At 37.9% G+C, this 24790-nt stretch overlaps 1 protein-coding gene across 3 annotated transcripts in view; it reads left to right on the top strand.

The window, feature by feature from the left end:
* Positions 1–24790, top strand: part of unkl (unk like zinc finger) — a 114106-nt gene that overhangs the window by 23054 nt on the left and 66262 nt on the right. For all 3 annotated transcript variants that reach the window (XM_051933966.1, XM_051933965.1, XM_051933964.1), the window contains one exon: positions 13741–13917. In XM_051933966.1, coding sequence (XP_051789926.1) covers positions 13741–13917 — 177 coding nt within the window. The remainder of the gene's footprint in view (positions 1–13740; positions 13918–24790) is intronic.

The following is a 24790-nucleotide window of genomic DNA, read 5'->3' as shown; positions in this document are numbered from 1 at the left end:
CAGTGCTTGACCGTGGAGCAGTGGAAGAAGGTGGCCTGGTCTGATGAATCACATTGTCTTTTAGATCATGTGGATGACTGGGTGTGTGTGTGCTATTTACCTAGGGAAGTGATGGCAGCAGGATGTACAACGGGAAGAATGCAAGCCAACAGAGTCCGTATGCTGCTCTAGGTAATGTTCTGCAGGGAAACATTGGGTCCTGACATTCATGTGGATGTTACTTTGACATGTACCACCTACCTAAAGATTGTTTCAGACCACATACAGTGGAACCTCGGGTCACAACCATAATTCATTCCAAAACACTGGTCGCAACCCGATTTGGTCATGACCAGAAGTAATTTTCCCCCATAGAATTGTATGTAAATACAATTAATCCGTTCCGGACAGTACAAGCTGTATGTAAATACAAGGGGGCTCTGCCCCCTGCTCGCTTCGCCCGCCTACCCCCGGTGTTGGGTAACCCGAAATACATTGATGAATGTATGAGATATATTGGAGTGTAACAAAGGAAGTATATTCATTAATCCTAATGAATGTCCACTAATAGTGGACTCATTACAGAATGCGTTGTCAGCTAATTGGCGGAATTGTTTATCGGCCGTCTGTCGTTCCTTTCTTTGCCGTTTATCTATTCACTCTGCTGTTTGAGAGGTGCATTGTAGGTGCCTACGTTCATTAATTGTATTCAGGCGGGCTCGCTTCTGTATGTATCTCCGTCAGTTGTGGTCGTTCGTTTTGAACCCGTGCCTGCTTTGCTTCCGCCGTTTCAGACGTGCGTTGTAGGCGTCAATGTACATTGTATTTGTCCATGCGGGCTCGTTTTTGTAGCTCCGTTAGTCAAGCTGTTTGGTTTTGGAGCCGGGACAGTTTTGCTTCCGCGGTTTCAGACGCGTGTTGTAGGCGCCCACGTCTATTGTTTTTATCCATGCGGGCTTGCATCTTTGTGGACCTGTGGGGCCTCCGTAGGTGTGTTAGAAGCACGTGGGCCATGCTGTGTAGTGTGGCTGTTTAGTTCAGAAGCGCGTTGTAGGCGCGTGCGCCTTTCGTACTTTGACGCGCCGTGGGGACTTGTGGGGCCTCCGTAGCCTCTTCCGTTTGACTCTGGGGTGCAGCGCGGAATCCTCTTTTTTGTGTGGCTGTGTCGTTACTTTTGGGCGCGTTGCCTCATTTCTTATTTACGTTAGTTGAGCTCCTTCGTTTTTGAGCTGTGATTCCTTCGTTCTCGGTGGATCAGACTTCGCTCGCTGTCGGCGCCTGCGCACTGTATCTCCTGCGTCCATAGGCATGCCATGTATCTGCGCCTGCGCACTATGTCTCCTGTGTCCATGGGCATGCCATGTACCTGTGTCCATATCTGGTTTACCATTCTCGGTTAGTAATATGGATATATTTTTGCACAGGGAGAGACTGAACACGTGTGGAAGTCATCGGCGCATACAAACTGGAAGGGAAACTGGCTTTTTCCCGAGTGTGTGGTCGTGAACAGATGCAAAAGTTTGGCGAACTTTTTGGTTGTAACCCGATTTGTGCGTGGTCCGAGACTTTCGTGACCCGAGGTTCCACTGTACAGGCAGAGTAATGATATCTCAGCAACAACTCAAAAACCAAAGACCACATTTTCTGGAGATGTTCATGACATTATAAGCTAGCTTTAGTAACAAAATTGACTAATTTTAAAATATAGGTTTTTTTGCTATTCAATTTTGAATATTATAATCACTCATAACATGGTGATTATTCATTTAGGGGATAGCATGGTATTTACGCAAAATATAGAGATGGAAATGGGCTTAAAACGTTATGAGGACCATTTCTGTGCAAGTTATATTTTAGGGAGATGTAGCCAGTCAGTTATAATCCCCCTCAATAAATTCAAACTTTCTTAAATCTCCCTTAATATTGATCCAAGTCATGTGCAATTTTAGTACCACAGGTTACTCATATAACCAAATCAGCATGCCAGGTTTCATTAAAATCTGTGACGACGAGGTCCAAAAGTGTGATGGTTTGATATGGAATTACCCGTACACCCATTCATGGCAACAATATTCCCTGATGGCAGTGGCCTCTTTCAGTCCTCCCACACTGCAGCAACTGTTCAGGAGTGGTGTGAAGAACATGACAAAAAGTTCACGATTCACTTGGCCTCCAGATTTCCCAGATCTCAATCTGATCAAGCGTCTGTGGCATGTGCTTGAAAAATAAGTTTGGTCCATGGTGGCCCGACTTCACAGCTTACAGAACTTAAATGATCTGCTCCAAACCTCTTGGTGCCCAATAACACAGGACACCTTCAAAGATCTTGTGGAGTCCATAACTCGACAGGTCAGCGCTGTTTTGGTGGAACAAGGGGAACCTATGCAATATTAGGCATGGGTTTTTAATCGAATTTCAGTACTTTCATTAGTATTGTGTCATAGAATAAGTAAAAACATTGACTGTCCAAGTAATAGAGCCATACAATGGTCAGTAACATTGAATCAATAGTGAAAACTTAATTGGTACCACAGATTATTATAGCAGAGTTAGTAATGTAATGGCCTTGAGCTAGCTATGTAATTCTTTATAATCAACCTTCTGAAATCTTTTCAAGATTATACCATAGATACTGGAGAATCCCCATGTCTAGCACACATTAAATTTCAAAACCTTCATTGTATCTTGATATTTATGAGTGCCAATGATAATTGGGTAATTACTTGATGGATATACCAGTATTTTAAAGCAGTTTTTACTGTTACTATCTACTGTATACAGTATGTATTTTATGTTTTATTTATGGAAAAAGCACAGTATTGTTCAGTTGAATAGTGAAGGTACTTTTAATTAAAAAAATAATTTAAAAAAAACCTGTTGAATGACATTTCTATTTTTGTCTTGGTTTTGAATGAGTATAAAGAAAAGTTTAATAGGTGTTGAATACAAAACTCCTGGTATTTTGAGATCCTTCTACTGTCAGTGTGCTGTTGGGTTTAAAGAAGCAGAATGGGTTTTAATATTTTTGGCAAGTTGGCACTAGTGGATATTGCACAAGGTGAATTAGGTTATATAATCTATGATTACCTGAATATCCTTCCAGGTGTACCATCTCTGAATTGATTCTGAAATTTTTTTTTGTAGTTTCTATGTCCCATTTTGATGCCATTTTGTCCCTGCTCTCAGTATTTCTATATTGTTGTATTTAAACAATGAATGCATCACAGACATTGATTAGGGAAATTTCTTAACTGCTGTAAATAAAAATTAAACAAAGCAATTGTGAAATTGCAACTTAGTTTAGCACCTTGAGTAAAAATATAACTTAGTGCTTGGCCTGCCAGACAAAGGAATACATTAGCATGTTTGTACTAAGTTAAAAATAGAAACTTCTTTTTGTTTCTTGCTTGAACAAGGTCATACAGTGACTGTTGGTAGCTGATAATACTGTCAGTATGATGGCATGTAATTGTTGACCATTGTTGACTACTTATATCACCTACTACAGTTCTAATTTTTTGTAACTCATACAGTATAAAGCTAATGAGATACCCAAGTTTTCAAAACACAACAAATTTACGTCATATATTTAAATACGATAGAGTAGGAAATAAAGATCTTTTTTTCCTGATCAGTTGTGACCTGTTTCTTTTGCGTTGTTTAAAGTACATTTCAGTTTTTTTTCATTTAGCAGTTAAGAAGCAGTCAAAATTCCATCTAAGCAGTGCCTATTATTAGTTGTTGTTGTATGTGCATTTTAATATGTGACTAATGTGCAAATGATAATCAGTTTTGTGGTGGTGTGAATGACAGATAGCAGTCTTCCTTTAGTAGTGTCTATTTGCACTTACCTTGTTCATTGTAGTATATTTTTGTTTAACCTGCGGTCTGCTGTTTGTAGTGTTTTATTTAACAGGTTACATAAAAAAAAAATGGTTTCTTTTTAGGCATAATTATTAATTTTCATCAAGGATGTAGGCCCCACCTTGTATACAGTGTACTAGTACTGGAAGAAGATTTACAGCTTTACAAAATAGCATTTTTGTTCATTTTTAATTGTTTTGTTCAGATTTGTCTCGTGAACTACCATAATTAGAATTTTAACAGCTGCTTTGGTGGTGAAAGACTTAAGAAAAGAAACTGAGTTTACAGATAATGAATGGGTACATTGGTTTGAGCATAATTAATAAAGCAGCATGTAGTATACAAATAAAAATTAGAGGTGAAATAGACAATATTATTGTTAACATTTTTAGTTGTTAAAATTTCAGTTTGAGTAAAGCTTTTATTTTGTTCTTGTTCCTTTATTTTGTTGACATACTCAGAAAATGGATTGTATAATTGATGTGGATAAAGAATGCTAATATGATTTTTTTTTTTTATCACATACTTGGACTTAGTTGTTTTGCTTTGGGGTGTAGTTGAATACAATATAATTTCAAAAAATATATATTCTAACAAAATTTTGCATTTGTTTTTTGCTTCGTTTGCTCGTGCTCAGGGAGAAATTACAGTGGCACCTGTATAACATGTTGTGGTGGAAATGCAGTGTACTCCTTGCTGGAGTTGTGCATTGGTCTACTGGAGTTGTGCATCCAATCTCAATGCCTACAACAGTAAAAACCTCAGCCATAGTGTGGTCGTCAAAGAAATGTTGAATAATGTTGTAACTTTTGTAACTTTGTTTTTTAAATCAGTACTGCTGACTTAAGCACTAAGAGCCAACCTGAATCGGCATTTTTATTATTAAGAATAATTTTGTTAAGCTTTCGTGTCTAGGATGTTACTAAATGTTGCAGTTGCTTTTGATTGTAGAATGGAGCTTCAGAATTTAGTAATCCTGTTTTTAGTGGAAATACATAAGTGCACAGCAGGAGTCAAAGATGTGGCTTGTGTGTGATGGCCTTTGTTTAAAATGCACTTTAGAAGAAGCTTGACTAAACTTTCTTAAAGTGAAGGCTAAAAAGAGGCTGAAGTATACTGTTGCACTAAAATCAATTCACAACATTGAGAAAATTGACTTGGATTGTAGAGAGAGGCAGCTTCCAATTTGTAGTTGTTACGACTACTGCTTTAAAACTGAAACTGAAAAGTAAAGTCAGCGACACACACAACAAGATGAACAATGTGCAAGGATAACCTTCAAGGAAATAGACTGTGGCATAGAATGACACCTGTCTAACTCTTGAAAAGGACAATCCAAAAGAGAAATAATGGTTACTTTATAATGCTACAATGTAGTAAAAGTATTCCAGTGCTAAAAATATAGTATGTTTGCCCCCCCTATGATTTTCTTATAGTTCTTTTATGTATATATTTTTGTCTCCCTGTGTTTCTGGAAAGCATGAGGTGCTTATGACTTGTACAATGTTCTGTAGGCACTTATGTACAAAGTGTCAGGACACTTCCATAAAGTGTTTTGTGTATGTTGCAATAAACCCACATTTCAATCAAAAGCAATAATGGTATTTTTACATACCATTCTTTCAAATAAATCATAAGTTTCCATGCTGTCTCTTCTCTTTCATTAGTAAAATACATGATTTGCACAAGTATATGTCGAAAAGAGCAGTGCATCAGCGAAGTGAATCTGGTTTTATCAATGATCCCACCTAAGTCGAGTTACATATTGTGAAAATCTCATTACTATTACATAGCCAAGTTTCAGACCTTCCCAGTGATGTATAGTTATCTATATTTGGTCATTTGTACTACATGTCACAGCTGTGAATTAAAGGTAAGAAATATATTGTGTATGTGACAGCTAATCTTTATGCAGAAGCTTCTGTGAGAGTGAATACAAATTGTATGGTTGATGTGCAATAAGACTTGAAGTTTGAAACAGGAAAATGTCGACTTTGTCTTTAAAAAAAAAAAAAAAAAAGTTTATGATTGAGGAGCTCCTTGAAAAGTTATAGAATGACAGTGATACGGAATATGAAGACCTTGAGTACCAGTTCTGACTCTTTTGGCCCTACTAAGAATGACACAATTTCTAAAGGATGCGATGCTGTGACTTGATTTATAAGTACTGCTTAATATGACTTTGAAGTGTCACAATGTACATTTTTACAGTTCAAGTGACATGGGTTCAGTTACCATATCCGGACACTGTTAGCAACACTTCTGCACTTTCTTCCTATAATAATTTTTGTGAGTAGTGATCTTCCAGTTTCAACGTCTTAGTGTACTGATGAAGTACATTTATATTGTACCTGCTTGATGTTTCATATGAGGAGCCTGATTTTTGATTAATGGTCAATGGCCATGCAAACTTTCCTGGAGAACAACACCTCACTGGTGCTCGCAGTTTCACATAGGAACTCCTGTCAACCCTCACATTGTATTTTCTTATATTAGGCCATACAATCTTTCATGTGGAACCACTTTTTGATTGAATGTCCATGAATCACACCATGCCACTGCTTGCAGCTTCACGTGGGGAAACCCCACTTTGATTGATTAATGTTGATCCACACCTTAGTTTCTGAGTATGCCAGGTTTACTATGTGTATGCCAAAAATGTGCTGTTCAGGTTGTTTGTACACTGTGAATTATTTAGAGCTGTGGTCCTGGAGGGCTGCAGGTTTTTGCTCCAACCCAATTCCTTAATAAGAAGCACTTATTGCTCAAGTAACAACTCTGCTTCACTTTAGTTGTCTCGCTCATTATGATTTTGAACCCTAATTGCTTATTTTAGTCTTAAAACAGCTGTATTCTTGGTTTTTAATTGCTCCTAATTAGCAATAATATGCAAATGACAAAAGAGACCAGTATTTCTACATTTAGCTCGTTACCATTTACACCTGTGTGTATTTATCATGCTCTATGGGGTTTAATTAAATACTTGGAAGGAAAATGAAGAGAAAAAAGTGAAGGACTGAGAATTACTCATGCATTTTAGCCTTCAAATCATTTGGATGATATCCTTAGAAAGGGGAAGAAAATCTAGGATATGAAAATTACCTGACATAGCAGAGTTAAAGCACTAACAAGCTATAAAATTAAATTATTGGCAAGAATTGCTTTCTAATTAAGCAGCCGGGTTTGAACAAAAACCTGCAGCCACTGCGGCCCTCTAGGACTGTGATTGAGGACCCCTGGTTTAGAGGTACGTGTGTGCCCTGTCCAGAACTGTTTTCTGTCCTACACCTAGGGTTGTCAGGCAGGGCATTGTCCCCAGTAGTGCTGGGCGGTATACCGGTTCATACTGAAAACCGGTTTTTATTTTTGTTATGATACGGATTTTTCTTATACTGCAACACCGGTTTAAATTGCCTAAACAACGTTCGGAACGTGGCGCAGTGGGAAACTGTTTAAGGGGGACCTTTTTCACTGCTAAACACATGCCACAGAGGTGTTGCGCGGGGGCTGTTTTTCACTGCTACACCGCTAAACAAGCATACAACTAAGTATATGCGTTAGTGGAGGAATTGTGCGGTGAAAATGGACAGAGAACATTCTGAAACTGAAGCTGTAGCAGACGATAAAGTTGGAACATAATGACACAGAAGAACTTTTGCTGGAAAAAGGAGTCATGTCTGTTGTCTGGAGATACTTTGGATTTAAAGGTCGGATGTGGATCATTATGTTCAAATGTGTGAATACTGTTTCTATACTACTGGATAATACTGCAAGCCAAGTTGTATTTTTTTCCAATACTGTGTAATGTACCTGGGTACTGTGTAATAGTGTGACGACATGTTGACTTTATTCTCAACATTTCCACTTGAATCTCGACGCTTATGACGAGAATAAAGTCGACATTTCTACTTTATTCTCGCCGTTTGTCGAGATTAAAGTCGACATGTTGACTTTATTCTCGTAATTTGTTATTAAAGTAGAACATCATAAACTAAACTTCATCTTAACATGAATATTTAATTTACTAGATTTTTTTCAAACGCCATCATAAGCTATGTAGCACATCCCGGAGCCATGTTAATCGCTACGTGCTTCTTAAACTGACTTCCTCTTGCACTAAGAGGAGGCGCAGACAGCACACAGAGTACATTAATTTCATGATATTCCTGCTCCCTGAACATTTAGAATACTAAGATAAATACTTGATATAATTTTCATGATGAAATGCATATTATTAAGCATGTATTAATCATGTGGGGGCATGGTGGCGTGGAGGTTGCACTGCTGCCTCACAGCAATGGAGTCCCGGGTGTTCCCTGCTTTGAATTTGCATGTTTTTCTGGTGGGTTTACTCAGCATGCTTCAGTTTCCTTTCAAAGTCATGTAGGATGGAGGGTTTCGTTATGCTATATTAACCCTGCTAGTGTATGTATTGCTCGTATTCACCCTGCGATGTGCTGGCGCCATGTTCAGAATTTCCTCCTGCCTTGCACACATTGCTTGCTGGGATGGGCGCAACCCTGAATGGACGGCATAATTAAACATGTATAACGAAGATTTTTTTTTTTTTTTAAGTTCTGAACACTCCGTGGTCTAAGTTTATGACTAGTTTTAATTTCACAAGGACGTTTATCGTGTGGCGATTGGTTATGTGGAGAAAGAAAAAGGAAGGATAGGAACTGGGGGTTTAATACGTCAGAAAGAGACGGTACTCATGCAATAAAGAAAGCCCGCTCAGAAGAACATCCATTGAATTCTGTGTTTGTGTCTTCGACCACCAGATCACGAACCCAACATTTACACAATATTTAAGTTAAACCTGTGCTATACCCATTCATACGTCCAGTTTTTTTGGAACCTCATCACACCTGCCATAAAGTTCTCTACACTGAACGTACACCTGGGGACCTCTTACTGCGATAGTGCAGCACTACCACCACACTACTGTGCATGTTTAATACTTGCTTTAATGCATTTCATCATGAAAAATTATCTTAGCATTCTACATTTTCAAAGAGCAGGAATATCATGAAGTAAATGTATTCTGTGCGGCGATCGCTGCCTCTTAGTGCAAGAGGAAGTCAGTTTAAGAAGAGCGTAGCGATTAACAACTGGGTCGAGGAACACTTAACAAAAGCATTTAATGTGCTACATAACTTATGACGGGGTTTGAGAAAATCTAGTGAATTAAACATTGATTTTAGGATGAAGTTTAGTTTACGACATTCTACTTTAATGACAAAATAAACTATGAGAATAGAGTGGAAATGTCGACTTTAATCTCGACATATAGTTTTTTTTTCTTCACCGTGGCCCTAATACAATTCCATAGGGATATACCACAGATAGCATTATAAATGCAAGTTGTATTTTATTATTTATGTATATAGATTAGCTTGAAGCAAGGTCCATATTATTGCAGTTTGCCTTAATGATGGCTCAGTTGGTAAAGATGTCACACCAAGTTGCACTTGTTTTTATTTTATTTTTATTTGCTGAATACTGTGTAATGCACCTGGGCTTGAAGTCTTGGAAGTAATAGTATTATTACTGGAAGTTGCACTATTATTTATTTTATTGTTATTATTTATTAGTTTAAATATTATGCAGTTTTATGATGGTAAAGTTGTTTAAAAAGTCTCTTTAACATGTCAGTGGACAGAGATTGTTAACATTAACAAAGTGTAGTTGGTTTACAAAAAATATTTACTATTTATTCCTTTTCTAAGACATTGTTCAGTGCAATACAACTTTTGACAAGCACCTCTGGATATTTTACTAAGTCTAAATGCCTCTTTGGATGGTTGAAAATATGTTGTCAAAATTTTAGTTTGTTGTTTGCAAATATTGTTCATTAAAAAGGCTCTATATTTTGACTGCATCTGTCATGCAATGTGATTCCTTCTCTTCATTAGTGCCACCCCCTTGAAAAGTATCACTTTGTGGGGCCATGCAAACCTGTATTAATACTTGTGTGCACATTAAAATGTTTTTTTTGTACAATTCTTATGACAGTGGAATAGGTTATTCTTAGCCAGTAATTGCAGTGGAAATGTGGTTAACATCCACTCATGCATGGGGGAAAAAATACCGTCCAATACCATGAAACCGGTATAATTTTAAAAAATACTGTGATATAGAATTTTGGTCATACCGCCCAGCACTAGTCCCCAGCACTGAAAGAAGCTTGTATGAAGAACATGCATACTTGTACTTACCTTTTTCTTGCATTTCACATATGGAATAAGTCAACATCAAAATTAAAATAAAAAAAAAAACACACACAAACGAGGCAACTGCAACAGAAGACATGAGAAGATTGGGTTTTTGTGTTGCAATTCACAATCTACTGTACAAAATGTAAGGTTTTTCTTTGTCTAGTGGTAAACAGAAATTGTTTCAAGGACTTTCTTGAAAAATAATTTTGAAAGTAAAGATTTGGATGAATTACATGTACATAGTTAAAAATTGTTTACTTGTTGCTTCAGAGTGAAATATAAATGTGTGTGTGTTTTTGTGTGTATATGTGCAATATATATAGTTTATGTGCACTGATATGCAATATTCTATCTAAGCTTGGTACAATGGTAGCTGACAGATTGGGACAGAACAGAAAATCGAGTAAGGGGTTGTGTATCATAAAATGTCTTGGTTTTATACTGTAAAATCTAATTTTTTGGAAAGAAATTCCTAAATTGCCTATTTTTTTGTGTTTTATTTAGGTTGTATTGGTGTGAAACAAAGGTTTTCATTAATATAAAGACTTTCCTTTCAAAATTTGAAGTGTTATATTCCATGCTATTGAACAAACAACTGTTAGTTTACATTCTAGTGTCAGTTGTAGTATTCAAATAGGACATTTTTGGTAATACATAAACTATTCAAATAGAGACATTTGACTTGTGTGAAGCGGCTGGGATGAGAATCAGCACCTCCAAATCCGAGACCATGGTCCTCAGCCGGAAAAGGGTGGAGTGCCCTCTCAGGGTTGGTAGCGAGATCCTGCCCCAAGTGGAGGAGTTCAAGTATCTCGGGGTCTTGTTCACGAGTGAGGGAAGAATGGAGCGTGAGATCGACAGGCGGATCGGTGCGGCATCCGCAGTAATGCGGGCGCTGCATCGGTCTGTCGTGGTGAAAAAGGAGCTGAGCCGCAAGGCGAAGCTCTCAATTTACCAGTCGATCTATGTTCCTACTCTCACCTATGGTCATGAGCTATGGGTAGTGACCGAAAGAATGAGATCGCGAGTACAAGCGGCTGAAATGAGTTTCCTCTGCAGGGTGTCTGGGCTTTCCCTTAAAGATAGGGTGAAAAGCTCAGTCATCCGGGAGGGGCTCAGAGTAGAGCCGCTGCTCCTCCGCATCGAGAGGAGTCAGATGAGGTGGCTCGGGCATCTGATCAGGATGCCTCCTGGACGCCTCCCTGGTGAGGTGTTCTGGGCACGTCTAACCGGGAGGAGGCCCCGGGGAAGACCCAGGACACGCTGGAGGGACTATGTCTCTCGACTGGCCTGGGAACGCCTTGGGATTCTCTTGGAAGAGCTAGAAGAAGTGGCCGGGGAGAGGGAAGTCTGGGCATCTCTGCTCAAGCTGCTGCCCCCGCGACCCGACCTCGGATAAGCGGGAGACAATGGATGGATGGATGGATGGACTTGACAGCTGTAGTAGACCTACATAGATGTTGCCTGATGTCCTTTGAGTCACATATCAGGTTATGGATGGTCTAAATAAAAGCATTTATAAATTAAAAAAATATATATTTTTTTTGTTCCAGCTGGACATGAAAGTTCTGATTCTCAGCTGTGTATCAATGTTGTAATAAATTAATTTATCTAATAATTTTTACAAAATGGCTGTTTTTGTTGCAAAGTAATTTGGGCAGGTGTTCTGGTTATGTAGATTTTTTAAATGAAAGCGAGCAAATGTTATGTACTCAAATACAAGAAAAATGTTAATTATCACTTTTAAAGATTTAAACATGATAGTGATGTGAAAAAGCATCAGTTAGGGTGGGTTTATACTTCATGCTTAGAACGCATATTCATACGCATCGTGGCTGCCACACATTCCCAACGTTCTTTTGACGCATCCTCTGAGCATGTCCAGAGAACTTAGCACGACTCATGCACGAGTTGCAGTACTAGCAAAAAATGGGGGTGTAGGTGGGTTGTGCAATGTATTCAAGTTGGAACATGACTAAATTAGAGTCTCTGTTTAATAACATGTGACAGCAAGCTGCTTTGCAGATCCTACAGGATCAATGTGCCTGCTTCAATGTATGATGAATGGTTTGATGCAGTGAAGTAAATCACAAACTTAAATGCTGACATACAAATGTGTTCATTGTGCTTTTCTTAATCCAATTTCTCACATAGGCAATACAAAAGTTGCATATTCCCCATTGTAATGACACAATACATTTTAAAGGTCTCACACACTATCTTTTGTGCCATTTTTTTTTTTTTTTTGCACCTTTGCAACAGTATCAGAATGTGTTTAAGCCACAGAGAAAAAAAATTAGGGACACGGTGTCAAAAAGAAATGTCTATTTCGTGATTAAATTGAAAAATTCAACTTTAATCTTGTAGTTTATTTTGTCATTAAAGTAGAACGTTGTAAACGTCATCTTAAAACCAACCCACTTGTTAATCGCTACGTGCTTCTGGGGCTTCCTCCTGCACAGACAGCAAAATCAGGCAGTGATTGCCACACAGAACACATTAAATTTATGATATTCCAGCTCTCTGCAAATTTGGAATCTTTAGATTTATACTTGATATCACTTTCATGATGAAATGTGTTAAAGCATGTATGTTGCATTTTACAGATAAATCATTAATTTCATTTAAATAAGTAATACTGTTAATAATTACACATGTGGGAACAGTACAATGGCAGAGTGGTAGTGCCTGGAGATTGTTTTACTGGTGGGTTTACACAGTGTGCTCTGGTTTTCTTCCAGGCACATGGATGTTTTGGGATTTGGTGATGCTAAAATGGCACTAGTGCATGTATGTGCTTGTATTCACCTTGCAATGAGCTGATGCCTTGTCCAGGGATTGTTTCTGCCTCGTGCCTGATGGTAGCTGGAATGAGCACATCCTTGGATTGATAGAAATAATCATTAAACGTCTATCCATTTCAGAGATATTATGGTAAGGTGTCCAGAGAATTTAATGGATTTTTCTGGCAATTCACAACACAGCAAAGCCGAACATAGTTTTTTCACCGTGAAGATATCTCAGCCACCTTTTGGAATCCTCCAGATTTACATAAAGTATGCACGCAAGTATAAACAGTACATCGCTTGCATAGCAGTAGCGTATGCAGGTGCACACGTTGCATCGCGTGAAGTGTAAACCCGGCCTTACCTTGTATGAAGCACCTTACTGGAATCACCTGAACAGACCCAACAGTAAAGAATGTGCTACCTTGTTAGCCTGTGAACGTATCCTAAGTTAAGAAGGTTTACAAAAATTTAATATAAACTGTATGAATACTTTTGATGTAACATTGTACTTTCACAGTGATTATATACACTGGGATGACACAAACTTGTATTGAAATAATAAAAAAAGTTCCTTTGCATGACACAAATGCACTTTATTATGATGTAGCTATACTTTTTAATGTTTTAAACCCCCTTTTTTTTAATGAGAAATGATTTAATGAGAGTGTCAGATTTGCATAAAATAGAACCCACACTCAGAAGATGTTTAGATTAAGTTTATTGCCTATTTTGAATTAGCCGTGTATGCGTGTCTGCAAGTATGTATTGCCTGTCCAGGGTAGATTATTGCTGTTAACCCAAGATTCTGTAGTAGCTATGTTGAGAAATGGATGGATTGATGGATGATACAGTAGAGATGTCATGTGTTTTTTTTCTTTCTTGTATTTCAGTTGTCCTTACCTACATCGAACTACCGGTGACACAGAACGAAAATATCACCTTCGGTACTATAAGACAGGCACTTGCATCCATGAAACTGATGCTCGAGGGCACTGCGTCAAAAATGGACTTCACTGTGCTTTTGCTCATGGCCCTCATGACCTCAGGCCTCCTGTGTATGACATAAGGTAAGGAATCAATTTATAACACTGTGAACGGGAAGTTTTTATCAGGACACACTATGAAACATTTTAAATTAACGTATGTTGCAGTTTTACATGTGAATTGGCCAGGTTTTATGTACTAACTGCTTTTTAATAAAATTTTGCACTGTTTTTTTTTTTTTTGCATTACTTCCATAAAGAAAAGCTTATTGAGTTTAACTTCCAAGCAGCAGTGTTTACTTTAATGTTTACCCTCTTTCAACCCAGATACTGTGGATTCTTTCCACATAGTCTGAAGTTACAGCCATAGTTCACAAAAGATGATTTATTACCTGGGTTGGAGTGTTAGTGTGAAATGGCTGACAATACACGATACTACAAGATAATCCATGCCAGTATATATTTCATAATTGGGGACTGAGGTTATGGTAAAAGCTTGTAAACATCAATGTATTTTATCTGTAGCTCTAATGTAAAAATAAATAGAATATTAATCCCTTTACGGTTATACTACTTTGGGTTTGAGTGCTAGTGTAGCTAGTTGTTTTAGAACAATTACACTAATGCTGAAAAGATAAGAAATTAAAAACATTTAATTTTCATAGGTTTAAATACTTTTAAAATTGCTACTTTAATTTTTACATGTCAAAAATTGTTTGTTGTATTGCGCAAAAATAATGTTTGTTGCATTGTGCCACCTGCATATGTATCTAAAGTCTAAAGGATAATATAGGAAGTGTTTTGTGAGAATGTTTAACGTCTTTTAAATATTAAATGTTAGACTCTACCTATTGCTTTAGTATTCAGAATTCTATATTGTCTGTTACTACATGGGTACTATTAAAAGGAAGGCACACTTTTTTAACTTTGTTACATTTTATCAGGGACCGTATATGTTAATTAAACCATATGTTGAAATAGTTAATTCTTGAATCAGTCACGTCAACTGATTAAAAGTGTTCATAAATAGCATCTCCAAATAGTTTTCTGAAAGTGCAGTGAACATCTTTCTACTAAGTCTGGAATTTACAACCATTTAAATCGTCGTTGCTTTCTTCCTTTCTCATTCTGTGAAGCTGTTAGGTCTGTTCCATGACAAAAAAGAGCTGCTTCTTTGCAAATTGGTATTCAAATACCTGGAGATTTCCTTGGATGAACGTTAAAACTAGCCTATGGATGAAAGAAAATTTTTCAGATTTTGGCAGTGTTTATGCAAATTTATTAAAATTCAAAAACTGAAATCTTTTATTCATGTAAATATGCGGCTCCTTTACTCTGTCACTTGAAATTTTGGCCAGGTGCATTCTGTTTGTTTTATTTATCCTTGATGTGTCTTGAACTTGATTGAAGTCCACCTGTGGCATATTGAATTGACTGGCCATTGTTTAAAAAGACATGTATGTGCCTGTGTATAGAAGGTCTCTTAACTAACACTGCATGTCAGGACAAAACCAAAGCCTTTGAGTCCAAGGAACTCTACATAGACCTCCAATAAAATAAGAAGAGGCACAGGACAGGGCAAGAGTAAAACCATTTCTAAAGCTTTGAGTGTGCCCAGTTCCACAGTAGCCTCAATAATTATGAAATGGAAGAACTTTGGAACACCAGGACTGTTCCTAAAGTTAGCTATGTGGCAAAACTGAGCAACCCAGTAAGCATGGCCTTACTGTACTCAGGGAGGTGACCTAAAACCCAGTGGTTCCTTTAACCAGGATGTTTCAGAAGTCCTCTGCTGACAGGAGAACCTGTCAAAACTGTGACCATTTCAGCAACATTACTTAATTGGGCATTTATGGTAGAGTGACTAATTTCCACTTGAAGATTGCCAAATGGCATTTAAAGGATTCTGAGAGCATGATGAAAAAGATTCTCTGGTCTGATGAGACAAAAATTGAACTCTTTAGGCAGAACTCCAAGCACTACTTGGGATGAACACCAAGCACTTCATTCACTTCACCTGCCTAATACCATCCCTATGATGAAGAATGGTAGTAGCAGCGTCATGCTATTGGAGTGTTTCTTAGTGGCAGGGACAAGGAAACTGGTCAGAATTGAGGGCAAGATAAATGCAAATACAGAACAGTCCAAGAAGAAAACCTGTTCCAGAATGTGTATGACTCAGACTGGGCCAACGGTTCACATTTCAGCACGACAATGGCCCAATGCATATAGCACAGACAACACTGGAGTGTCTTTGGGACAAGTCTCTGACTGTTCTTGAGTTGGGCTGGCTAAAGCCCATACTTACACTCAGTAGAATGTGTGGTGAGAACTGAAGCAGCCAGTTTAGACGCTTCCCATCCACACTAACGGAGCTTGAGATGATCTGCCAGGGACAAACTGCCTAAATCCAGGTTTACAAAGCTTGTGAAGGCTTGCCCAAGAAGACTCAATATAATTGCTAGCAAAGGGGTATCTACAAAGTACTGAATCAAGAGTCTAAATACTTACATGAATGGGAGGTTTCAGTTTTTGATTTTTTTTTTTTGTAGAAATTTTCAAGCATTTCTGAAAACATGTTTTCTCTTTGTCATTATAGGTTGTTTAGTGTAGACCATAGGTTCCCAAACTTTTTCGTGTCGCCACCCACTTTGCAAGGCATAAATTTTGTAACCCCCCCCATTATAACAGTTTTCCGCGTTCAAGCCGTTTGATATTTTCGACGTAAATCACAACTAATGATACATTGCTGCTTATGCCGTTAAATTATTGAAAAAGTAGTGGCCAATATGTGCTTCATCTTGAACACAGTTATTGCTATACCGATTTTGATGAAACGTAGCCCATATGTAAAGATTGTAAAGTGTATGCTTGAATAACATTGTGCACAGTTTCATACAATGGTTTAAATATGAAAATTCGGAATACATATTAGGAGATTGTATTACATTAGTAAGAATCTTATTGTAATAATTAAAACACCATCAAATGTATTAGAAAATTGTTTATTTCGAACTTACAAAGTAAAAATACAAAGAAAAATAACAAATTAATGTGAAGGATGAGCCTGATGCATTTTTAAAAGTTTGTTAATATCGGGTTCCACTTTCGTTAAAAACAGTCGTAAATCGCCACGCTCATACTTATATGCAGTCGGTTCCTTGTCTTTGATAGTAAATTCGCTACAGTACTAAACCCACGCTCAGCCAAACAAGAAGATGGAAATGCAATTAAAAATTTCTGCACTATTTCCCATAATCCAGGGTACAGTGTCGGTATCGATTTCTAAAGCCAGAACTCGGTATCCACTTTTGAATTTTATTTTTAGTTCTTCATTTGTTTCGAGTTCTATGAGTTCCACTTCTAAATTTGATGATCCTGCTGTGTTTACATGTAAAAAAGGATGTAGAACCCAATTTGGTATATTAATGTTTAGAAAATCCTTGAATCGCTCATTGAAATCAGCATGGAGAACCTCCAAGTGTTGGCAGTATGTAAGTAAATCTTCCTTTTTGAGAGACACTGCTGATAAATTTGAAAAGTGGCTATATTCCCCTCAGCCTAGATTCCGCTTGAAAGAAGTAGTTTCCCCACAAAAGCGGCAATAACGTTTTTTGTTTTCATTAAATTCAATTCATCACCTTGTAATTGTAGATTGACTTCATTAAATATTTTATAGAGGTCTGTCAAATAAGTGGTCATTTTTGGATGTAGTCCGGTTGGCCCGCAATCCGTCGTCTCTGTTTTCTAGGAACTCTAGTACTGAATCAAATAAATTGTAAAATTGATTCAGACAAATACCTTTTGAAAGCCAACAAACTTCAGTGTGAAGCAGCAAACGATTGAAATCTTCATCATTTTCACTACAAAGTTGGTTAAACAGTCTGTCACTCAATGAATTGCTTCTAATCTTGTTGACTGCTCTAATAACGTAATGGAGCAATGTATGCAGGCGTTCACTTAAATTCTTCGTAACCAAATGTTGACAATGAAGAACACAATGTATAGCAAGTACATTTAGTACTGCTTGTTTCAAATGCAATTGAATTGTTACAAATATATATAATTGTATATAGGTCCTGTTCAGCCTATATACATCGGACTTCCAATACAACTCGGAGTTCTGCCACGTACAAAAGTTTGCTGACGACACTGCTATCGTGGGCTGCAGGAGGAGGAGTATAGGGACCTAATCAAAAACTTTGTTAAATGGTGCGACTCAAACCACCTACACCTGAACATCAGCAAAACCAAGGAGCTGGTGGTGGATTTTAGGAGGCCCAGACCCCTCATGGACCCCGTGATCATCAGAGGTGACTGTGTGCAGATGGTGCAGACCTATAAATACCTGGGAGTGCAGCTGGATGATAAATTAGACTGGACTGCCAATACTGATGCTCTGTGTAAGAAAGGACAGAGCCGGTTATACTTCCTTTGAAGGCTGGCGTCCTTCAACATCAGCAATAAGATGCTGCAGATGTTCTATCAGACGGTTGTGGCGAGCGCCCTCTTCTACGCCGTGGTGTGCTGGGGAGGCAGCATTAAGAAGAAGGACGCCTCACGCCTGGACAAACTGGTAAGGAAGGCAGGCTCTATTTTTGGAATGGAGCTGGACAACTTGACATCTGTGGCAGTGCGACGGGCACTCAGCAGGCTCCTATCAATTATGGAGAATCCACTGCATCCACTAAACAGTGTCATCTCCAGACAGAAGAGCAGCTTATTCATGGTATTAAATATAGATTCTCCCTTTGTATCTGCTTCCAAATTTTTAGCAAATGATAATTCTTGACGAACTTTTTCTTCTTTTATAAATCGTAAGTATGATAAGAGTAGTGCTTCATTATTTGGGAGAGTTGATTCATCGAGTTGAATGGAAAATTGGCATGTCTTCAAAAAATTGCACAATGATTTTTCAACGTCTTCAGCCATTTCATCGATTCTTCTTTGCACTGAATTATTGCTCAAAGGAATTTTCCTGATGATATCTGACGCTGGCTTATGAAGCACAGTGTTTATTACTTCTTTTACTGCCAGCAAGATTAATTCCTCACCAATTGTGTGTGGTTTTCCCGCTTTTGCGATTAATAATGAAAATTTATAAGAAGCTTATAATCCGTCATTATCTTGTTTAGTGGACGACGCAAAAAGTTTTGATATAGTTGGACGTTTAAAATATTTTTCTTCTAGTACTTGAAAATAGGAAAAATCTTTATCCTTTTTGTCAGCATGCATTTAGCCTAGAAGGCTTCATTGCTTCATTTGAAAATACTTTTTGGCAAATCAAGCACATAGGTAATAATTGGTTCATAGGAGACTGAATAAAGCCATATTTCAGATACTCAATACTGTACTGTCGACATTTCTTCTTAGATTCAGACATAATGAAGTAATAAATTTGCAACAATATTCACAAAGTAAAAGGTTTAATTTACACTTTGTATGACTCCACTTATCTATCGCACTTTCGACTGATGATTGTTGGCAAAGCACACAAAAAATAATGAAACTCACTCCTAAACCACTGGTATTTATAGATTTGAAATCCAGCCCGAGTCGACTTGCATGCATTGACTTGTTTGCAATACCATCGTACTCGTGCTGTGAACAAGTCACTGCAAGCACCCATATTCCTGTCGAAACATGCTGAATTGCATGAATTACCTACGTAATAGTTGTCCAACATACTACTAGTTAAGACTCGTCTGCTGCGCGGATAGACTAAAGCCTGTATGACACAATCAATTTTTACAATAGCAAAAAATGAGTACATTTTTTAAGTATATAAAAAATTGAAGTTAAAATATCCTGTATGACACTTTCAATTTTTTATTTTGCACGCAAGCACATTTTGTTCGTCCGACCACGACATTGTCCGAATAATTATAAAAAATTAATAAATAAAATAATTACACAAGATATAAACACCAAACCTACAAAACATAATCACAGAACACAGTATAATAAGTTTCGAATAATATTTGCTTTGTCTTTTCCCTCTAGTTAGCAATATAAGTTGGTACTAACTAGGCTAACTAAAATTTACGATTTTATTTCTTTCTTGCCATTATTATTTTTACTTATAAAATTAAATTATATAAAATTGGGTTTATTTTTGTACAAATCAATTAGAAAGTGATTTTTATATATTTTATATATATCTTGGAATGAAATATAACAAATATATTTTCTGTTGTAAACATAACCTATTATACACACATACAGTAATCCCTCCTCCATCGCGGGGGTTGCGTTCCAGAGCCACCCGCGAAATAAGAAAATCCACGAAGTAGAAACCATATGTTTATATGGTTATTTTTATATTGTCATGCTTGGGTCACAGATTTGCGCAGAAACACAGGAGGTTGTAGAGAGACAGGAACGTTATTCAAACACTGCAAATAAACATTTGTCTCTTTTTCAAAAGTTTAAACTGTGCTCCATGACAAGACAGAGATGACAGTTCTGTCTCACAATTAAAAGAATGCAAACATATCTTCCTCTTCAAAGGAGTGCGTGTCAGGAGCACAGAATGTCACATAGATAGAGAAAACAATCTCTAGCAAACAAGTCAATAGGGCTGTTTGGCTTTTAAGTATGCGAAGCACCGCGGCACAAAGCTGTTGAAGGCGGCAGCTCACACCCCCTCCGTCAGGAGCAGGGAGAGAGAGACAGTTTGTTTTTCAGTCAAAAATCAATACGTGTCCTTCGAGCTTTTAAGTATGCGAAGCACTGTGCAGCATGTCGTTTCAGGAAGCAGCTGCACAAAAGATAGCAACATGAAGATAATCTTTCAGCATTTTTAGACGAGCGTCCGTATCGTCTAGGTGTGCGAACAGCCCCCCTGCTCAATCCCCATACGTCAGGATCACAGAAAGTCAGCGCAAGAGAGAGAAAGAAAAGTAAGTTGGGTAGCTTCTCAGCCATCTGCCAATAGCGTCCCTTGTATGAAATCAACTGGGCAAACCAACTGAGGAAGCATGTACCAGAAATTAAAAGACCCATTGTCCGCAGAAATCCGCGAACCAGCAAAAAATCCGCGATATATATTTAAATATGCTTACATATAAAATCCGCGATGGAGTGAAGCCGCGAAAGGCGAAGCGCAATATAGCGAGGGATCACTGTATATACATACTCTGTTTTCTCATTGGCAGAAAATTGACATATATTTCTGTCAGACATGGTCAATTTTCAAATGATTAAATAATTGAAATAGAAAATTGATGGAAAAATTGATCGTGTAAGACGGGCATAAGATGAATTAAAATGCAGTATTTAAATTTTAAATGATCGTTCAGTCGCAAAATCACGAAAATAATTCATTTTTAAATCTATACATATAAAGGAGAGTTGGGATTCGTGTGGCTGTGTTTGTGGAGGGACGGAGAGTTAAGGTGGGTGTTGGAGTCATGTGATCATCTCCCCTCCCAATCACCTCATTACATTCACTTCATTTCGCTCCGAGCTGAGCTCCGCAGCTGACGCCGTCTTGCCGTCCTTTCTCCTTTACTGATTTACTGTTTAGTAGATGCGGTGCTTACTGAATAGTATTTTTTCCTTTAGTGTTTCTTAGTGTTTAGTAGACACGGTGTGCGAAAGGAGAGTTGGGATCCGAGAGACTGTTTGTGGAGGGATGGAGAGTTAAGGCAGGTGGGGGAGTCACGTGATCATCTCCCCTCCCATTCACCTGATTTCATTCACTTCATTTTGCTCCGAGCTGAGCTCCGCAGTTGACGCGGTTAGTTCTTTCTCCTTTACTGATTTACTGTTTAGTAGACGCGGTACTTACTGATTAGTATTTGTTCCTTTAGTGTTTCGTAGTGTTTAGTAGACGCGGTGTGCCGGTGTTCCCGGCGGTGTTGTGGTTTAGTGTTACTTTCTACTTCGTTTTTGTACTTTAGTGTTTAATAATAAATAATAATAATTCATTTCATTTATATAGCGCTTTTCTCAGTACTCAAAGTGCTAAAATAGTGAGTGATACTTAGCTGATAGCAGTGTAGAAGCAGCACAGCACAACGCAGCCGGTAGGACAGGCGGGTGTGGTAGCATAGGTGAGCGGTGATAGCAAGCAGCAGAAAGCACAGCAGCAGGAGGAGGAAGCAGGATTTGGATGTTCCAATACACAGCCATAAACAGTAACGCTTGGTAATTTCAGGCGTGATCGCCCCGAAGCCATAAGCCAGGTTAGTATGAACATCAGATCAGTTCCCGGTCGTAGAGTACTGTAAGATGAAACGGGAGCAGATCAGCATAGCGAATATAATCACAGAGACAGATCATCCCGAGGTGCTAGATCGCCAGCTACAAAGAAATGTTCGTAGGTCTCGTCCCGTGATCCACAGACTCGGCTGTTCCCAGTAAAGTGGAATCCATAAAATCTGTAAATATTAAGCCAAATCCAAGCAATTCGAGTCAGCTGTATCCACGAACTATACGTACAATAAACGAAATAAAACAAGCATAAGAAAGTGCAGAATTAAGGCGACTTTTGCGAAACGTGTTAACAGGGAGGAGCTGCGACAACAAGTGTGTGCCAGCGTCCCCTCACCTGCTACAATAAAGCAGTTATAATAAAGAAGTTTAGTAGACTTTTACTTTATCTCATTTAGTGTTCTTCCCGGCGATGTTGCCGTTTTTTAGTGTTAGTGTCTACTTAGTGTTTGTGTTTAGTGTTATGGAAGGAGTGATCTTACCACTGTCAGATTTTGCAATGAATGAGTTGGTAAATAATGATTATTTATCAACAGATCACATGAGCAAATTCAACGAAATTTTAGCTGCGCATACAATTTCCAACCTCAAAAGGTTTTGCTAATGTGGACTCCTGACATACCTATAATGCCCATTCCACAAAATGCAAAACATATTCAAATATTACCTTCTGCAGCTACCGAACGAGTGACTCACTGGGTGTGTACCTATTATGATGGTGCTGTAATTCATGTCTATGACAGTTTAAACGCTGATAAAAAATTCAACCTCACCGAAGAGCAGCTTCGTTTCCTTCATGCTTTGTTTCCTTACAAACCTCCCATAGTTTATGAAGATGCACAGCAACAATTAAATCATACAGATTCTGGTGTATTCGCAATTGCATTTGCTGTGTGTACTTCTTTAGGTATTGACCCAAGTGATATATATAAAAAATGTAAATGTTCATTTGCTCAAAACCTTAAATCCTCCGAAAGTTCTTCACCGATTGCTTTGAAATTTTGCAACAACGTTGCATTCGAATACGCGCGTGTTTTTATATACATATTATATAGATGTCATACCTGTGACAGGTAAAAACATGCTTTTTTTGAAAACACAGTGCCATCTGTTGGACGTAAAAGCAAAACACGATATACTAAATATTTTACGATTCTGTTTCGATCAAATACATTTGTAAGTACGTGTATAAAGGCAGCGACATGGCAGTTTATGGCGTGCAACCAGAAAGAAGTGATAGGAATAGGGTCATACATATCGATGAAATCGCACAGTATTAGGCTGGAAGATACATAAGCAGCAATGAAACTGTATGGCGAAGTCTTTCATTTCCCATACATGAACGAAGTCCAGATGCTGTTCACTTAGCAGTACATCTAGAAAATGGATAACGCGTTTATTTCACAGCTGCAAATGTGCAACAAATAGCCCTGAATCCACCAACTACAACGTTAACTGCTTTCTTTACGTTATGTCAAAATGACGTGTTTGGAAAACACTGCTGTATTCGGAAGTGCCTATGTATTACACATGGAATGCGAGTAGAAAATCATTTGAACAATGCAAGCGAGGAGAGCGAGTCAACGCACAACATGGCATATTCAAAGAAACTACGACAGACAGACTGTACACCGTGCATCCCAATCAAGATGAATACTTCTTTGTTCACATGCTGTTGGTAAATGTGCCCGGTCCAACGTCTTTCCAGCAATTGAGAATTGTCAACGGCGTTACACATGCCACTTTCCGAAGTACATGTCAAGCTCTGAATTTATTGGAGAACGACCAACACTGGGATGTATACATTAGTGACGCGTGCAACACATCACATCCAAATCAAATTTGTGCATTGTTTGCAATCATATTGACCGCCAGCTCTCCTTCATCTCCAACACAGTTATGGGAGAAATATAAATCGTACATGGCTGAAGATATTTTCCGTCGAATACACAAGTAAAATTTAAATATAAACATGGATTTCACAGCAGAAATCTACAAATAAGCGTTGATAATGATTGAAGATTTGTGCTTAGAAATCGCGAACAAAGTTCTCAATCAATTGGGAATGCCATCACCGAATCGATCTGCTCCTGCTTCGTTCGATGTAGAATTGCGTCGTGAACAAAATTACAACACGGGTGATCTTTTGTCGTATGTGCAATCAAATATTCCTAAGCTAACGCTTCAGCAAAAAGGCATTTACGATCAAATGATGCAAACTGTCAATAACGGGGTTGGAGAAATCTGGAAATTGGGAACGGAAAGATGCCCGTTGATCCGACCTCAGGATGAATTTCATTGCCTCATAACTTCTGCAATTTAGTGACATCAAAAGAAGAATTGGTTGAAAAAGTAGGCCTATTTCCCAATATTCAAACCAATTATAAGAATCACGATTGGCTGAGTGAACGAGCTATTCTTACGGCCAAAAACAAAGACGTCTACGAACTTAACAATATTATTCAGTCTAACATTCTGCACAGACAATGGAACAACAAAAAATATTGTATACCCACAGGCATTGTGAAATTAAGCATATTAGAAACGTGCGCTTTCTCTTTTCTTTCTTTTCCATTTAACCAGATTGAGCCACAGCAAAGCTAGCTATCTATCTATCTATCTATATATATATATATATATATATATATATATATATATATATATATATATATATATATATATATATACACAGTGGAACCTCGAGATACGATCACCTCTGTATACGAGAAATTCAAGATAC

The sequence above is a fragment of the Erpetoichthys calabaricus genome, chromosome 11, assembly GCF_900747795.2.
Source record: "Erpetoichthys calabaricus chromosome 11, fErpCal1.3, whole genome shotgun sequence".
Taxonomy (NCBI): domain Eukaryota; kingdom Metazoa; phylum Chordata; class Cladistia; order Polypteriformes; family Polypteridae; genus Erpetoichthys; species Erpetoichthys calabaricus.
The sequence above is the reverse complement of the archived record's forward strand: the minus strand, read 5'-3'. Positions and strand labels throughout refer to the sequence as shown.